Source organism: Dipodomys ordii, unplaced genomic scaffold (assembly GCF_000151885.1).
Source record: "Dipodomys ordii isolate 6190 unplaced genomic scaffold, Dord_2.0 Scaffold34, whole genome shotgun sequence".
Taxonomy (NCBI): domain Eukaryota; kingdom Metazoa; phylum Chordata; class Mammalia; order Rodentia; family Heteromyidae; genus Dipodomys; species Dipodomys ordii.
Window position 1 is genome coordinate 7,865,421 of NW_012267250.1, and position 16,208 is coordinate 7,881,628.

At 37.3% G+C, this 16,208-nt stretch overlaps 1 protein-coding gene across 5 annotated transcripts in view; it reads right to left on the bottom strand.

Annotated features, from left to right (window-relative positions):
* Window positions 1–16,208, bottom strand: part of Fam13c (family with sequence similarity 13, member C) — a 95,168-nt gene that overhangs the window by 3,035 nt on the left and 75,925 nt on the right. For 3 of the 5 annotated variants that reach the window (XM_013017221.1, XM_013017219.1, XM_013017217.1), the window contains 7 exons: window positions 12,743–12,953; window positions 11,812–11,950; window positions 6,996–7,077; window positions 5,467–5,678; window positions 3,627–3,722; window positions 2,471–2,670; window positions 1,055–1,156 (listed from right to left, as the gene is read on the bottom strand). In XM_013017221.1, the coding sequence (XP_012872675.1) occupies window positions 1,055–1,156; window positions 2,471–2,670; window positions 3,627–3,722; window positions 5,467–5,678; window positions 6,996–7,077; window positions 11,812–11,950; window positions 12,743–12,953 (1,042 nt within the window). The remainder of the gene's footprint in view (window positions 1–1,054; window positions 1,157–2,470; window positions 2,671–3,626; window positions 3,723–5,466; window positions 5,679–6,995; window positions 7,078–11,811; window positions 11,951–12,742; window positions 12,954–16,208) is intronic. The other 2 variants (XM_013017220.1, XM_013017218.1) reach the window with 1 other exon arrangement.

Genomic DNA, 16,208 nt, shown 5'->3' on the forward strand with positions numbered 1-16,208 from the left:
AGAATATGTGGAGAAAGTAAACAAAGTAACTAAATTTAGCTCCTAACAATTCTCAGTACCATAGCTAACATTACCAGAAAGATAAATAAGTTGGACTTGTAGGAATCAATTGGAAAGGAAGACTCTTAAGTGGAAAATAAAATATATTTATTCAGTTTCTCACTTAATAGTTCCTCTCATTGAATAGCCTGATGAGCTAAAGGGGAAATGCTGCCAACACTTAAAAAGTAAGTAGACCAAACTTGAATGTTTTAAGGTAGAAAATAGTCCCTCTCTGTCAGGGAACTCCTCAGGCTGCTGAATTAAAGCAGTTTTAAAAAAGCAAGATACCTCAATGGAGAAGAATACTAAGGAGTCAGTATATCAGTGACTTTAACCATTATGCTCCAGAATCCCAAAGAAGACTTTGATTTCTACTCTGCTAATTAAAAACTATGATTTTGGAAAAGTTACATATACTTGTTTTTTTTTAAATATTGATGTCCCACATGATAGCTGTAACTTCCCAGATTATACCAGGGTTCAAGGCATTTCATCTTACAAAAGTAGGTCAGTATAGCTAGGTGATATTGTCTGGCTCTTCAAAAGTAGATCATCCTTCAACTCTTGGTTACAAATTCATGATTTTGTAGGTGGGACACTTAAAAGGTATAAGAAGCTAATGGAGCATTTAAGATTTGGATTGACACAGATAGAGGACCAAAAGGTACAACTGAAGATTTAAAGAACAGATAAATGGCTATATATTTTACTGAATGCTGAAATGAAATAATTATGGATAGATACTGACTTTTAAAAGATATACTTAAAAGGATTATTATTTTATAGGTATGGAATAACTGGTGCAGCTAAGAAGCAGAGAGCAAAGTTGTTATATAAACTGAAAAAATATACTTTAAAGCATTAAATGCAACAGTTACAATAAAATTCATTATGTAAAATAGGGGGGTTTAGTCCTTAAAGTGATTGTTTCTGCAAAAACATTACAATTCCTTCTTAATAAAGTTCTCTAGAAAACATGATCTTTGAAAAAAATCTCTCTGGACACACTTACCTTCCTGTTTGTTTAAAAAACTGTTCTTCAAATTCTCTTAGGGCTTTCCGAAGTCTTTTCTTGTCAGCCCTAGTTTCTCGGAGATGATCAAGAAGTACAGGCCTATATTAAGCAACATATATATGTTTTTCACAATTACTCAGCATACTTGAAAGATAATGAGCACATTACCTGTTCAAAACTTGTTTTTAACTGAAAACTTCTTAAAGAAATATGTCGAACATAGTATTAGAAATTACATGGTGGAAACAGGTAATCATGAGAAAGGAGAAAGGACAGAGGCAAGTTCATTGAGTCTATTGTAAGAAATGATGTTACTATGACTAGATGAGGGGAAGGTACAGACATGTTGATGCAATATAGATCATCAGTATTTGAAGAGACTGAAATTATAAAAGTCACTAGAAGGATTTCAAGGAAGGATTTGGAAAAGAATTCCAAAGAACTTAGAGAATGAATGAAGAGAATACAAAATGCTTGGAAATGAAATTGTAAACCAAAAGCTACTGTAAATTCTACTCACTTGATAATAGATCTTATATATGCTTATGGGACTCTGAAGTTTGAAATTATACATGGGCATTTATACTAAGAGAATATTCCATAGCTTTTACCAAAAACTTCTCACTCTCTCCTTCCAAAACAGTTCAGACTGTCATAATTCAGAACAACCCCCCTCCATAAAAAAAGAAAAATAAAATTTTCTATTTTCAATGAGTTCAAAAAAATCTCACCTAGTCAGTCTATTACCTTATCCCTCTGTGAGGTATTTTCTATACAATGCATGTTAAATTTTCATAATCTGGGCTGTAATATATAATCCAAACAAGACCAAATGATCAAAAGGATGCCAGGTGTCAAATAATGACAATCTTAAAAAAAACTAAATTGCTCTTGATTGAGGGGTTATTAGGAGACAATAAACAACTCATTTAAAGTCTAGGCAATTACCAGCCTAGAGAAATTATTTCATCAAAATGCAATGGAGTAGGATTTTAAGGGTCTGACAATTGTTGACCCGTACAGGATCTTAAGTCTCTCTGTGTCAAGTATTTTCAGTGATCATCTCTACTTCTACACTGTAAAGGGTTAGACCTGTGTCAAAATCTTATTGAAAAGAGGTATGATTAAAGGAAAGCACACATTTACATTTATAGAATTTTAAGGGCTTTACTGAGAGCTGTGGTTCTTCATGGCCTTACCTTCTACTCTAAGGGTTAAAGAAATGCCTATAAATTTTTACCAAATCATGAAATAAAATAATTAGGGACATCCAATTGTGCGTTTAGAGCTACTCTCTTCTAGATAGCACTTTTTAGAGAGTCCAAGAGATCTCCTGAAGTTTTTACATTCATATAAATTATTGACCTCGAACTGGCAGAGTTAAAAGACTCCACACTTAGGATTTACACTCACATGGTTGCCTCATGTAAATTAGACATGGAAAGGGCAGGCTGTTTTATTTCTTTCTTCTCATCAGCTAGCAGGGCCCTCACAGGCTCAGTCTCACTAGAGTAGGTGAGGTGATCACCAACAGGAAGGTGAGACACTGAATCCGGTAAAGAAGGTTGTTGGTTTCCCTGTGGACAGTCTTCATCAGAGTCCTCTTCCTCCTGCTTACAACAGACAGAATTCAATAAAGTTACTAAATGCGGTATACCTCTGGAGAGTTCAAAACTGGAGAGAAGAACCATAAAAGACATCATGAAAACCAGCAGGTAATCCACTGAGAACTGGGATGGAAACTACCAGGAGCTGAAGATAGAAACTGCTTTGCTAAATGGCAACTCCTTTGTACAACTACTTAAAGCTAATAATAAACTCTAGAAAGTCAAAAGTGTAAAGAGGCCACCATGTTTAGCTAAAATGCTTACCATGTTCCTTTGTATTTGCTGGTGAAGGAATTCACAGATTTTAGGATATTGTCCAATCTGGACTGCACTAACAGGTTATTGTATACCCTATTACTCAGATTAGGGGTATAGCGTTACACTAGTGATGTGGGTTAGGAGGAGATAGACTACATATACCTTGTCGTTCAGTTAGGTCCCATTGAAGGTCACATTCACATATACAGGATACTTATAAAATGGACAACCTTAAGGAAGAGATTTTTGAAGACTAAAGCAAAGTGGGATTACTTCTTAACCTGTTCTAGTAATTAAAACAACCAAAAAATTTCTTGCAGGGAAATCTAAAAATCGATTCCATTTTAAATGATGTTTACTCAATGGAGAGCATTATTCTCTTAAAAAGATAAAAGAATATACTCGCATTTGTTAACATGCTATTTTATAATCTTTAGCAAGTGGCTGTTTTGATATTAATAGAGGAGGATTTGTAGTGCTTATACTAGTTCCATATGTTCATCCTTTATTAAAAAATAGCCTAACTCAATTTCAGTACTACTATTTCAGTACTCCATATTTCTGCTTTTAAAAATGACTGGTATCAGTGATATATATGCGCAAGAAAGCCATTTTATAATTCTCATAGTGCTATCACATGATACAAACTAAACATTAATGCAAACACCAGTAAAGATTTCAGTGGTGCAATTATCATTACTTACAATTGTTGGAATAAGGGAAGGTGTGGACAAGATTTGCTTGATGATTCTGTATCGATCATAAAGAGGCTTTATTAAATTCTTGTCTTGCTTAATTACCTGAAAAACAAAAAGATATTCTGGTTAAGATACGACATTTCTCCTGAAAAAAGGCCCATCTGTTGAAGGTTTGGTCCCCAGCTGAAGGCAATGTTGGGAGGTGATTTGTATCATGAGGTACTACCCACATCTCTGGATTAATCCACTGACTGACTCTGAAGTAAGTAGATTACTGGGAGGTGGGGCCTAGTTGGAGGAAGTGATCTACTCAAGTGTCTTGTTCTCTTCTTCCTGGCCAACATATGGTCCCCAAAATTATCTCTCCTTATGCCTCAGTCAAGTGACAAAACTGTGATCCATAATAAACTTGCCTCCTTTAAGTTGTTTTCCTCAGACATTTTGTCACAATGACAAAAAGTGACTAACAGACATCTCCTTTTATTGTCACATGATGACATAACTATTTCCTGTTTTTCATATATAAGGAAGTTGAATCTCAGATAATACATTCACCTGCCAATGGCATATTATTAGGAAAGTTCTAGTCAAGCACTGAGTGATATTCTAAGTTTCTTATACCAGTCCTAACTCCCCCCTCACTATCCTGGCTAATTTGAGACAACATAGGACTTTCATATCAGTCAAGATACTTGTATGGATATGGTCAATACACTTGTAAAATACAGAATGAACCCAGAAGCACTAAAGGATAGAAGACTCCAGATGTGCCTGATTATAAACATACAGAAACCACCCACTGGCTATTAGTTGACTTGCAGAGCCCAAGTTCTAATGTGAAACACAACATGAATCTTTTGCAAGTTGGTACATACTGTCACCTCATTATGATCAGATCATGTTCTTTTGCAAGTTGGTACATACTGTCACCTCATTATGATCAGATCATGTACAACAATAGGTAAGGCCATCATCTTCCTAAAGATTTCATCCTGACGTTAAATGTGCTGTTTTTCATCTTTCTAGTTGCCCATTCACTCGGCAAACGTATTCCATACTACCTGTTACTAGGGGATCTGTAAGAAGTTTAAAGCTTAGGGTCACAAAATAACCTACGGAATAGTTAGAGCTATGTTGGAGCAGCTGCGATTCTTACTCAGAAACTGAAAGGCAACCACACCATTATTAGAGTTGATAAAGGACTACAAGAAAAGTTCCCTGGTATACGTAAATGAAACTATAAGCAGAATGAGGAAGGACTGGTCAGATAAACACTAATCATTATTCTTTGTAAATTCATAATTTTTCTTTAACCTCCAGGCTCATATATCCTAATGCTTCAATGACAACTCTACTGATTGATTGATAGAGATTTCAAAACTAAGATGGCTAAACTAGAAATCTTAAATTCCAACCCAACAGTCCCCAAGAAACCATACCTCCCTATTCTTCTTATGTAGACATAAAACCAGTTTGCTTACTAGTTATTCTTCATCTTGACTTTATTATATTGTAACATACAGAGAAGGGATTATAATTGAAGCTCTGTCAGACAGTAATACTTATTTCTTAGTATTGAGTTCATTGGCTTATTTGAGGAAGAAATGGACATAAAAATACTGTCTTTACCATTTTCTATCAACACATAACGTTATGACCTCCAGAACAGAAGACAATCTCAACACCCTTATGTAGGTCATGGCCAGGGATTTATCGGACTAGAATTTTGGAGTCAGTCTCCTAAAGATGTTTCTGTGTTGTCAAAGTGCTCTAACAAACTGGTCAAAAGCATGATCTCTTTAATATTGTGCAGAATGCTGGACCCCTACAATATGGTGTAAGGTACCTTAGAATCTTCCTGGGAAGGAAGCTGCTCTCTTTTCTCCTTCAGGCTTGTCAACGTTGTATCTGAAATCTCTTCTCCAGAGGAGCTTGGCTCCGGGCCTGCAGCTTCTGGCTTTCCATTTTCCATTGGGACTGCGGGTTGTTCACAGGACAGGTTTCGAGTTGGGCCTTTGGGAGCACTCCCTTGTTCTTCTGACAGCTTCAGCTTTAGTTCTAACAGAAACGCCATGAATTACCATAAACTAGAAGGAATCACTGGCCCTGATGATAAAAAGGACCCTTTCAAGAATGTGCTCTTGATTGCTTTCTATGGGACAAGGGCAGCCTCAGTCAAAGTCATAAGTGCTCAATCAAGTTTCAAAGCAAAATGCTCTTGAAGCAGGGATCTCCTAGAGGTGGAGGATCATGTGCGGTAATAATTGTTTTAGATTTCAGTGGGACAGTACTAGAGGAAGACCAGTGGTATCTGACCCCAAGTTTCCACCAGTTACCCATTTTATCATCTGAAATTCTGTATTCAACAATCCAATGATATAAGTTTTGAAAGTTGTGTTGTTTACCAAGAGCCCCTGTGGAAATGCAAACATTTCTGGAAGATAATAGTCATACAGACTCCTAAAGAAGCACAGAAGGTATAGGAAAGGAGATTTAAGAATGTCAGCCTCAATTTGTCAAAGTTCAGTTCTTAAAACCCAGGAAGGACCACATTACAATGTGTCTTCATATAAACCTGAAGAATTAAAAAATAAATAAAGCCCCACCTGGGACTTAACAGGGAATTATATTTCAGATTCATGTGAATAAAGCCATTTATATTGATTTCTCAACCACATAGCTCATTTTCGTTGACTTTAGACTGGCTTACTGTTTAAACACTGCGTATTTTATTAATGAATTTCATCATTACAATTTAATAGCACTGAATTAATATTCCATCCTAGTGATTAATCACTACCATTTCAGAAATTTAGAAAAAATACTCCAATATCTAAAACTTTCAGAGTACATAGAGGAAAATAATTTTGTGTGTTGGTCCCGGGGCTTGAACTAGGATTACAAGTATGAGTCACCAATGCCTGGCTGATTGCTCTTTATAAGTGGATTTTAAAGTAAATTTATACACTACCATCTTCAGAAAGGGACATGGAAAGAAGAGAGGTGAACTCAGAAACAAAAGAACCACATCATCCAAGGTATATAGCATTTCTCTTTGGGCATAAACATTGTCATCTGTGTGGTAGGATATAGAGTCTAGGCCCCTTTTGTTTTCAACATCCAGGAATCCAATAACCAAGTGAATTGCTCTACTTAGAGGCTGGAGGGCCTCATCTCTTCATAAAGAGGTTTGTCAAGTGGGGATTTAGAATAAAGGAAATCTGGGACCTCTTTTTATTTCAAAATGGCCTCCAGTATAAGTAGGAAACTAAGACCTAGAGAATATAGAGGGAAATGAATAAAAAAATTCCCTGAAGCACATTATCCTATTTTTAATTGCTTTTCTGGGAAAAGAGACCTTTGGCTGGCATTTACCTTTGAGCTGTTTACGACCTTTAGCCAAATCATTCATCCATTTCAGGACTTCAGGATTAGAAGTCTTGTCACCATGGGAAGGCTTCCAAAGGAAGGAAAAATAGAAGGGGAAGAGAGGGAAGAAGGTAGAGAGGTAGAGAGAAAGAGAACAAAGGAAAAACAAAATTTTAAATAGCTCAAATACAAAGATAGTCCAGGAACAAACAAAACTGAGAGAAATGTGAAAACCTGAGCTGACTGAATTACCTCCAGAAAACAAGATCAAACATTCTTGAATTCTTCTGCTCTTTGAACCTTTACCATGGGCATTATTTCTAAACACGCTTGGTCACCCAGAATCTTATATACTCCTAATCACACCAGGGTTCCCATACACCATAGCTTATTGCCAAGCCATTTTCTTTATCAGTATATACAACACTGATAATATCTTGCGTGTACCTCACATACATGGTTTAGGATGATAACCAGTTGGAGAATAACGACAAACTAAGGTGTAACTTCCCAAGCCAAAGGAGACCTCAAGTCTCTAAAACCTGACAAGTTTTCTTTGTCAGTCTGTCAGAGAGATAGATTTCTAATCTTCTTTATATAGAGTCAAGACACAGCATTAATGTGACATTTAATCACATGTCTGAACTTGGGCAGATTATTTAGCTTCTCTGTGCTTCATTGTCTCATTTATTAAATGAGGATTATAACATTACCTTCCTTGTAGAGTTCCTGTGATTGATTGATTGATTAATATCTGTAAAACACTGAAGATGGTTCCAGGTGCATGCTAAAGACTATAAAAGTGTTCCTAGACTTGCAAATACTACTAGTAGTAGTATTTGTACTATAGTACTGATGCTATCACTACTACTATTAATACTGGTTTTATTTTCACTAGCAGAGGTGTTGGTAGTAGCAGTGTTTCCAACAGAACAGTGATCTTCACCAACAAATGTACATTGAAGGAATTCATGTCCTGCAAGAAGTTAATTACACCTCAGATATGGTAATATTTGAGTTCAGAAAATTATGACTCTTCCATTACCAGTAATTCACTTTGCTTCTGAATTCCTATTCAGAGCACAAAGGTGGACTTTGTACACAAGTGAGATATTAGGAAAGGAACATTCATAAGTAAGCCAAAGCCACCATGACAGCTTAAATGCAGGCTAAAAATGATTAATGAGTACTTTAAGGATATACAAGGGACTATATAGCAATGCTCAACATGACATGATCAAAACTATACAGTATGAAATGTATATTGTTAGTGACCAAGCCTTAGGGCTCTGTCATGTTTCCTTTGGGATCCACAAAGGCCATACCATGAATAAGTCTGTAATGAAAGAGAGGCACAGGAAGATGGAAAACACATTCTTTCCAAGTTCAAAGGAAGAAAAACAATACTCAGATGGCACAATCATCAAATATACATGGGATTAAGAGTATTTATTCCACATAATAATGTGGAATTGTTATAGAGTGGTATAATATCACACATTTTAAAATCAAGATGGAAAGGAAATGGAAGAAAAATAATGTTTCTTTCCTAAGGGATCTTAAATAAGAGACTGGTTTCACGAAGGAGCCATGGTTTCAGGACCACGGACAACGACAAATGGCTCACGGAACCTATCTCTGGTCTGGTCCTGTCTATGGTCTAGAATAGTACGTTGCGTTACTTGCTGCTATAGAATACGGTACTTTGCTTTGAGTAGCAACTTGGCTATATGGACAGTCAATGTTTTGCATTTGGTTTCTCAGGATACTCAAGAGAATTCCTTGATGTGAGAAATTCATCTTGTTGAATAGTACATCATCAATCTGTCCTATGCTGCTAATCCTATCTTTGAAATATAGTTTTCATCATTGTACACAGGACATAAGGGAAATTTAAGGCTACATTTCCAGACAAAGTAAGGCCTGGAATCAGTTTTAGAAATATTTTCTTAATTTTTTTTCCATCCTCAGAAGAGCCTTTAAAAGAACTTGAAGTCAAGTTCACATTATGGCAGGACTTCTGAATTGAAATATTCTTGTTTAGTAGACCTCAACAGTTATTTAACCAAAACTTATATAGTTAGATTTTATTCAATGTAATTAAAATGGTGTGCCCAGATGACATTGCTAGAAATACCATTGGGTAGAATGGTAGTCTACAAAACATAGTTCATAAAACACATTATAGAGGATTCTGTATTCATTATGTAAAGACCTGAATTGTTATTTTGATTAGATTCTTTGCTGTGTGGTTCTGGAAAAACCACTTCCCCTCTCTGGGCTTCAGTTTCATCATTCATTTGGAAGAAAAAAGACAATTCTGACATTTTTCTGATTTCACTGAAAACAGCCATGTGGCTGAAGTCTTTTTCAGTGCTCAATGAATGAATGTAGCGAACAGCATAATTTTGAGTAGGGTTATCTAAAATGGTTACTTTCAACAGAGGTGAGAAGATGTACATTACCTACACGTATAAGAAAAGCACAGAAGTCCAACAGAGGCTTGTATCCAAAAATTAGCAATGGGGGATATTAATTCCACAATCAGATTGCCAGGAAGGGCAGTCTTACAAAAACCAACCAATTAAAGCTCCTTGACAAGTCAAACCTCTTAAACACAGCCTGACACTCTGACAGGAAGGCCAAGAGGAAGTCCTATCTCCTGGGATATGCAAGGCTCTGATTACATCAAAGGCTCACAGACACATTGAAGCAGTAGCAAACACGAACCTCCTCCCCTTAATGCTTCCACATCTATCCTTCTGCTTCTGTGTTTGAGAATGTGTTGTTTACTCCAATTTAAAATCTCAAGACAAAGACATCAGGAAAATTCTTTTACAAAACAGGCAATTCTGGGTGTCATAAGCATCACACATGTACTCTTATTTAATACCCTGAAACATGTCACCACTGATATCAACCACACTTTAAGATAGGCAACCAGACTCAAAACATGAAGTTCAAATGCACTAAGTTCCTAAATGTATGTGTGTGAGATTTAGGATCACAACAGTATGACTCAAGAACTACCAGGTCCCATCAAGCCCCTAGTTGTTATTCTGCAGTATTCCATACGAGGACATCATAAATACAGGAACACTCAAGCAACCATCAGGAAATCAACTTTTCCTAGGGTAACTGAAGCCCTCAATATATTCATATCTTGGAATTTTACTCCTAATCTTCCATGGCAAAATCTACTCATCTTTATTTCACTGCTCTAAACCTGAGATGACAGGACACAACCTTATAACTTAGGTAAGTTATAAGTCTTTACTGGGTCTCAGATCCTTATCTGTAAAAAAAAAAAAAGCCTAAACTAATAATGTATACAGCCCCAAAACAGACAATGTGCAGCTGTGACAACCTGACTCTGGAAAAGAGAGGAATCTTTAATATCCTGACTAAAATTGTATTTAAAGCCAATCTGATTATTTTTCCATCTTGCAAAATAAAGGCCATTTCTTAGTAGTGTGTGTGTGTGTGTATGTGAAGCTGTGTTTGCATAGGACAGGAAGAATGGAGGAGTGGAATATTACCTCCCGGCTTGGAATTTTTCACACACTCACAGGAAGCTTCCGATTGCCTCTGTATCAAGTGCTTAGTGAGTTTTTCAATATTTCAAAATACATGAGAGATTATTCCCTGTTCTCTTTATTCTAATAACCAGCTGTTCTGGGACTTCTGCCAGATATCCAATATCTTTGAGCAATTCCATGTGAATATGATTTTTCTTTATGTCAGAGTCATCACAAAAGGAAATAAAAGTAGCTTTAGCCATCAAGACACTTCCTTATGACTATTGTGATTTGTGTGAGAAAAGACAAAGCTCTTGTTTCCATCACTGCAGAGCTAGCACAAAGACTAATGTCTGATGAGAAAGGCTGGTACAAATTTTCTTCTGAGTGCTCTAAACAGAGGTGACTGGATAACAAATCACTGCTCCCTCCCTATACTCCATAATTAAGACTTCTGTCTATTAAGTCCTTAATAGGTTCTTACCAGAATGCAGGCAGAAGAAATTAAAAACAGAAAACCAAAATTCAAAAGCTTTCCAAATTTTGATCTTAGTGACAGTAGGGTTTCTTGGGAGGGAGGAGAGGGGAGGAGTGGGCAAAAGAGGAGAGGGAAGGAAAGTAATCAAAAAGTTCAGAAATAACACTTTAAGCTATATCTAGGAAATTATAGCAATGATCAATTGCTGTCATTTGAAAACAAGACAAATTTAGATGAGGACACAAATTATGATAAGCCCCAGGCTTGGAGAAACGAAGGTTAACCTGGTTTTCCTCATTTGTGGTAGATAGAATGTATCTATAAGTTTATAAACAAACATAGGTAGCATGCAGATGATTATAAATGAATTAACTGAGGCATAATAGACTCTCTAGAGAGCTCCAATAGTATAATTTTTTTAGAAAGACTATGTCCAAACCCAACAAAATCAGCACTAGGAAAGGGGTACATGCAAGGGAGTCAGGTCAAGGGGAGAGCGATAGACAAGTAAAGGGAGAAGGGAGGAGAGTGAAGTCAAGAATTCATTGTACATACCACAGATTAAGAAAAGGGAAGGGGTGGGTTGTAGGGGGATGGGAATGTTGAAGGATGACACTAATCAAGATACGCTGCGTTCATAAACTGCTTTGTTAAATGGCACCTTCTTTGTACAACTACTTAAAGACAATATTTTAGTACCCGGTTTTCTTTTTGTGGGGAGGTGGGTCACAGTGCACTGAAATGTCCATTGTCAGAGTGTTACTCAAGAAAGGAGAAACAGAGAAAGATCCACAAAACACTCTCTGAGACAATGTAGTTTCCTTACCCGGTATTTCTTTTCTTGTTCAAATTTTTCTTCAAATTTCCGAATTTTCCTCTTGAGGCTCTGGATATGCTTGGTGAGCTGGGTAATGGTCTGTGGCTCTTTGCCATCACCACAGCTGCACCGTGAAGAACTTCTGGGCCTGCCATGATTGCAGAGAGGAAAAGTACATTATAAACAATGGTCTGCAGTAAACACTGCTGTCTGGTCTGCAAAGGAAGATGAACAGAACCATCCAAAGTGCAACTCTGACAGATGTCTACAGAACAGCATTCTGGGCCCAGGTAATCAGGTACTTTGGTATTTGTATGTCAAAATATTAGTCCAAAAACTAAATTTCTCAAAACTTATAGTCACCAGTGTAAGACAGAAGAGACAGCCCTGTTGGGCATTGTTTCCAATGGAATGCACAAGCCACACCTATATATATATTTTTAAGGATTTAAAATGAGTGGTTCACTACACTTGGCATAATACCTTTTCAAACATAATGAAAAGATTTTTCTCCAGAAAATGTCTACTTTCTTTACACCTGGCATGCGATATTACATGCCATATTAATAGTTACATGCGATATTAATAGTTCAGGCTTGGATAAATTCAGCAATAACATCATGGGTTATGAGGGAGAAACTGAAGTTTCCCCGAGCCTATATTAGAACAAGAGAGTCTCAATTTTATTACATCGAAATTTGTGAAATCTCCACACAGAGCATGTCCATTTGAATTTAATCCTAATCTTTAGAGCCTGAAATGCAAGCATCTCATTTCATATATGGAGAAAGATAGCTCTACCTATCTAATGGTGGTAGAGTAGACAACTCCACTCCTAATCCAGCCACTGATGCCACTCTTAGATGTAGAAAGAATTGTGAACGTATTACTGTATTTGAAAAAACTATGGAATGGGGATGACATAAGAGGATGTTCTTACATCATAAACTGCTGAGTACTGGGTGGAGATGGGGCTGACTCTGGGTCTAAGTTGAATCTCTGGCTTTGGCTAAAGATGGAGCAACGTGGTGACAGCAGAGGGTTGTCACCATCAGTGATATGATAGAGCAGCCTGCTGGTCCCCACAGACTGGAGGTCTTCTGGTGTACTGTCAGCCTCATTCTGCCCATCTTTGTGAGCTGATATGGGATCTGGGGAAACAAGATAAATGATCATGGTTTAGAAGTGGCATAGGGCTTGGGTCTGTCGTGTTCCTAAATAAAGATCATAAACATTCATTATAATGGCTTGCCTCTTTGTCATTTCTTCCTTCAGGGGATAGGAAAAGCTTTCAAAATACTGTCATGTTTGTTTTCACAGAACCTGGATAGAAAATATGACAAAGCTGCCAACAAAACAAATGCAAACAAATTATTTTAGTTTGAGTTTTTCAGTCATCAGAGCTCCAAACTACAAAAATCTGTTTCATATTATTTTATATATTATAGAGTATGTGTTGCAAAGCATTAGAGCAAATAAAAAATTAAATGGAGCGTGAATAAAAGATAATCAATTTTGAAGAAGCAAAGGGATACCATATTTGCCAGTGGAGGGAGGGGAGATGATAGTGGGGAGGAAGGCAAAAAAACAGGAAAAGGAAGAAAGGACATCCCCAAAGCGAAAATTATGTAACAGCCCTCAAAAATGCCGGAGAATTCTGCTTATCAACATGGAATGATACTCAGAATATACTAAAGGAAAACCACATTTCAAAACACAACAGTCATTCCATTTTATATAAAAAGCTTGCATTCATGTGTATAAATAAATGCACTAAAAGATTGAGTGGGTTATATAATAACCACAAACCTCATAAAATTAGTAATGACCGAATTAACTTCTGAAAAGTTTTTATGGCAAACAAAGGTGAAAACAAAAACTGCTCCAAACAAACTCCCCCCTCCCCAAGCTGATCAATTCTATGCCTAAATTCTCACCACCATCATCATATTTTAAGTTAGCTCATCAACCTGGCTCCGGTCAGTCCAAGAGAAGGGGAACCCTGTGTTATAGAAGTGAGGGGTAAGAAGCAAAGGGGTGAGGCCTGTCAGTAGATCATTAGAACAGAGTCACGTGATCAGTCTACAATTTCTCTTAGCAGAGTTATTCCAGAAGCAACCCAAATTTCTCCATTTTGTTCAGCAGACAAGCCAGGGCAATCCAAGACTTTCTCAAATGTACTTCTCTAAGGAAAGTACAAAACAAAAGTTTACTGGGTGAATAAGCAGAATCAAAATACTAACTATTCACATTTCCAAAACAAATATTTATCACCATTTGCTACTAGATGGATCTTAATCCAATTTAGAATGGCTCCTTGTTCTTTAGAGCCTGAAATGCATTTTGTATTGTGTAACATCAAAGATCTGATTAGGTTCTCTCTCTTGTGTTTTCAGTTGGCTTCTCTCCTGGTGGGTTGTAGATGAGAGAGTAGATAATGCTTCCTGTTGTGCTTCCCAAGCCAACCAACAATACTTCTGTCAGTGGCTGAAGCTGGTGAGGCCAGAGTTGGAGTCAAGTGAATGCCACTGATTATGCTGAGTTTTGGCAGGAGCCCAGAGGAGTAATAGGAATAACTTACTAACAAATTGGGGCAGAAAATAACAGTCAGCTTCAAAATCTACCAAGTGATATACAGGTTCCCACCATACCCTTCATTTACACCAGTAGGTTCTAGGAAGAAATGCATTGTAGTCATGTTCCCTATTTTATATCTTTCAGTGAAAATAATGGAGAAGAAAATAATCTTCAGCAAGCACTTAGGTCTAGATACTTACAATGTGTAAGGTCTGAGAATGTCAACCCTTCAGCTCAGTGGTGGCCCAAGGACCAAAATTAACACAGGCCACTTGTTGCTGTTTTATCATTCCAAATGGAAACACATGACTGTTATGACAGAAGCTCAGTTTCTGAAGCTCATTGAGTCCTAACACATGTGTACATAGAATCCAAGATCACTAGGAATGCTTTTTGTGAACTGTATTGCCATAGTAATTTTAAGCTGCATTTATATGGCATCTGTTTTCTATGGGTACTTGAATAATTGACCAGTCCTGCCTAATTAACATCCTAACCTCCCTTCCCTCCAATTCACTACTGAAGTAAGCTATGAGCCAGAAAGATACCAAACAACCAGTTGGAAAAGCAACAGAATCATGAACTAGTAATTTGGTAAGGACTGAGTTCTTTGTTCAAATTCACCATTTGAGTTGAAAAGGAGTTTAATTAAATCAGCTGGCATGTGTGCATTACAGTTCACAAAATCATTGAGCTCTTTGCTTAAAAGAGGCCAATGTGGGCTCAGAGCCAGTGCTGATGTCGTCCTGGGAACAGAGCCCAGGCCACCACTTCCACACTCCATTTGCTAATATTTGGCAATATTAAACATGGGTGGCTTATGATGGTTGTCTGGGGGCACATTATTTTTTCTAGAAAAAGGTGTGAGCCTTCCTCTGTGATCTATAGAGGAAGGGTTTTAGGAGTCAACACCTGAAACACCTAGACAGTCCATGGGGCCTTAATCATTTCCTGATGTCCTGTGACTTCCTTGGGCCTGTGATAAGAAAAAAGAAGAGGGCATTTTCTCTGCCTGCAGTTAGAACACATAAATCTCAGCTAAGATTAGATCTCATGATAAGTGCTCTTAAGAATTAAAAAAAAATCTTCTTCATGTTTCCTAAAATTTCTGTACTAAATATATCTTAACTTGAAAGAAAGAAAAACAAATTTAAGCTAGGCACTGATGGCTCACACCTGTAATCCTAGCTACTCAGGAGGCTGAGATCTGAGGATCACAGTTTGAAGCCGGTCTGAGCAGGAAAGGGAGAGTCTTATTTCCAGTTCACCACCAGTAAACTGAAAGTGGTGTTGTGGCTCAAAGTGAAAGAGAGCCAGCCTTGGGCAAAAAAAACTCAGGGACAACACCCTGTCCAAGTTCAAGCCTCATGACCAGCAAAATAAAATAGAAAGAAAATTTAATCATGAAAATGGCCTTACTGCCAAAAGCAATCTACTGACTCAATGTAATACCCATCAAAATCCCAAGATAGAAAATAAACACTAAAGTTCATATGGAAGCATCAAAGACCCTGAATAGTTAAGGCAATCTTGAGTTAAAAAAGCAGTGCTGGAGGTATCACAATTCCACACTTCAAATTATAATACAGAGCCACAGTAAGAAACGCAGTATGGAGCTGGGCACTGGTGGCTGACACTTGTAATCCTAGCTACTCAGGAGGCTGAGATCTAAGGATCAAGGTTCAAAAACAGCAGCAAGAAGGAAAGTCCATGAAACTCCTATCTCCAATTAACCACCAGAAAACCTGAAGTGGCTCAAGGTGATAGAGCACTTGCCAGAAGAAGAAGAAGAAGAAGGAGGAGGAGGAGGAGGAGGAGGAGGAGGAGGA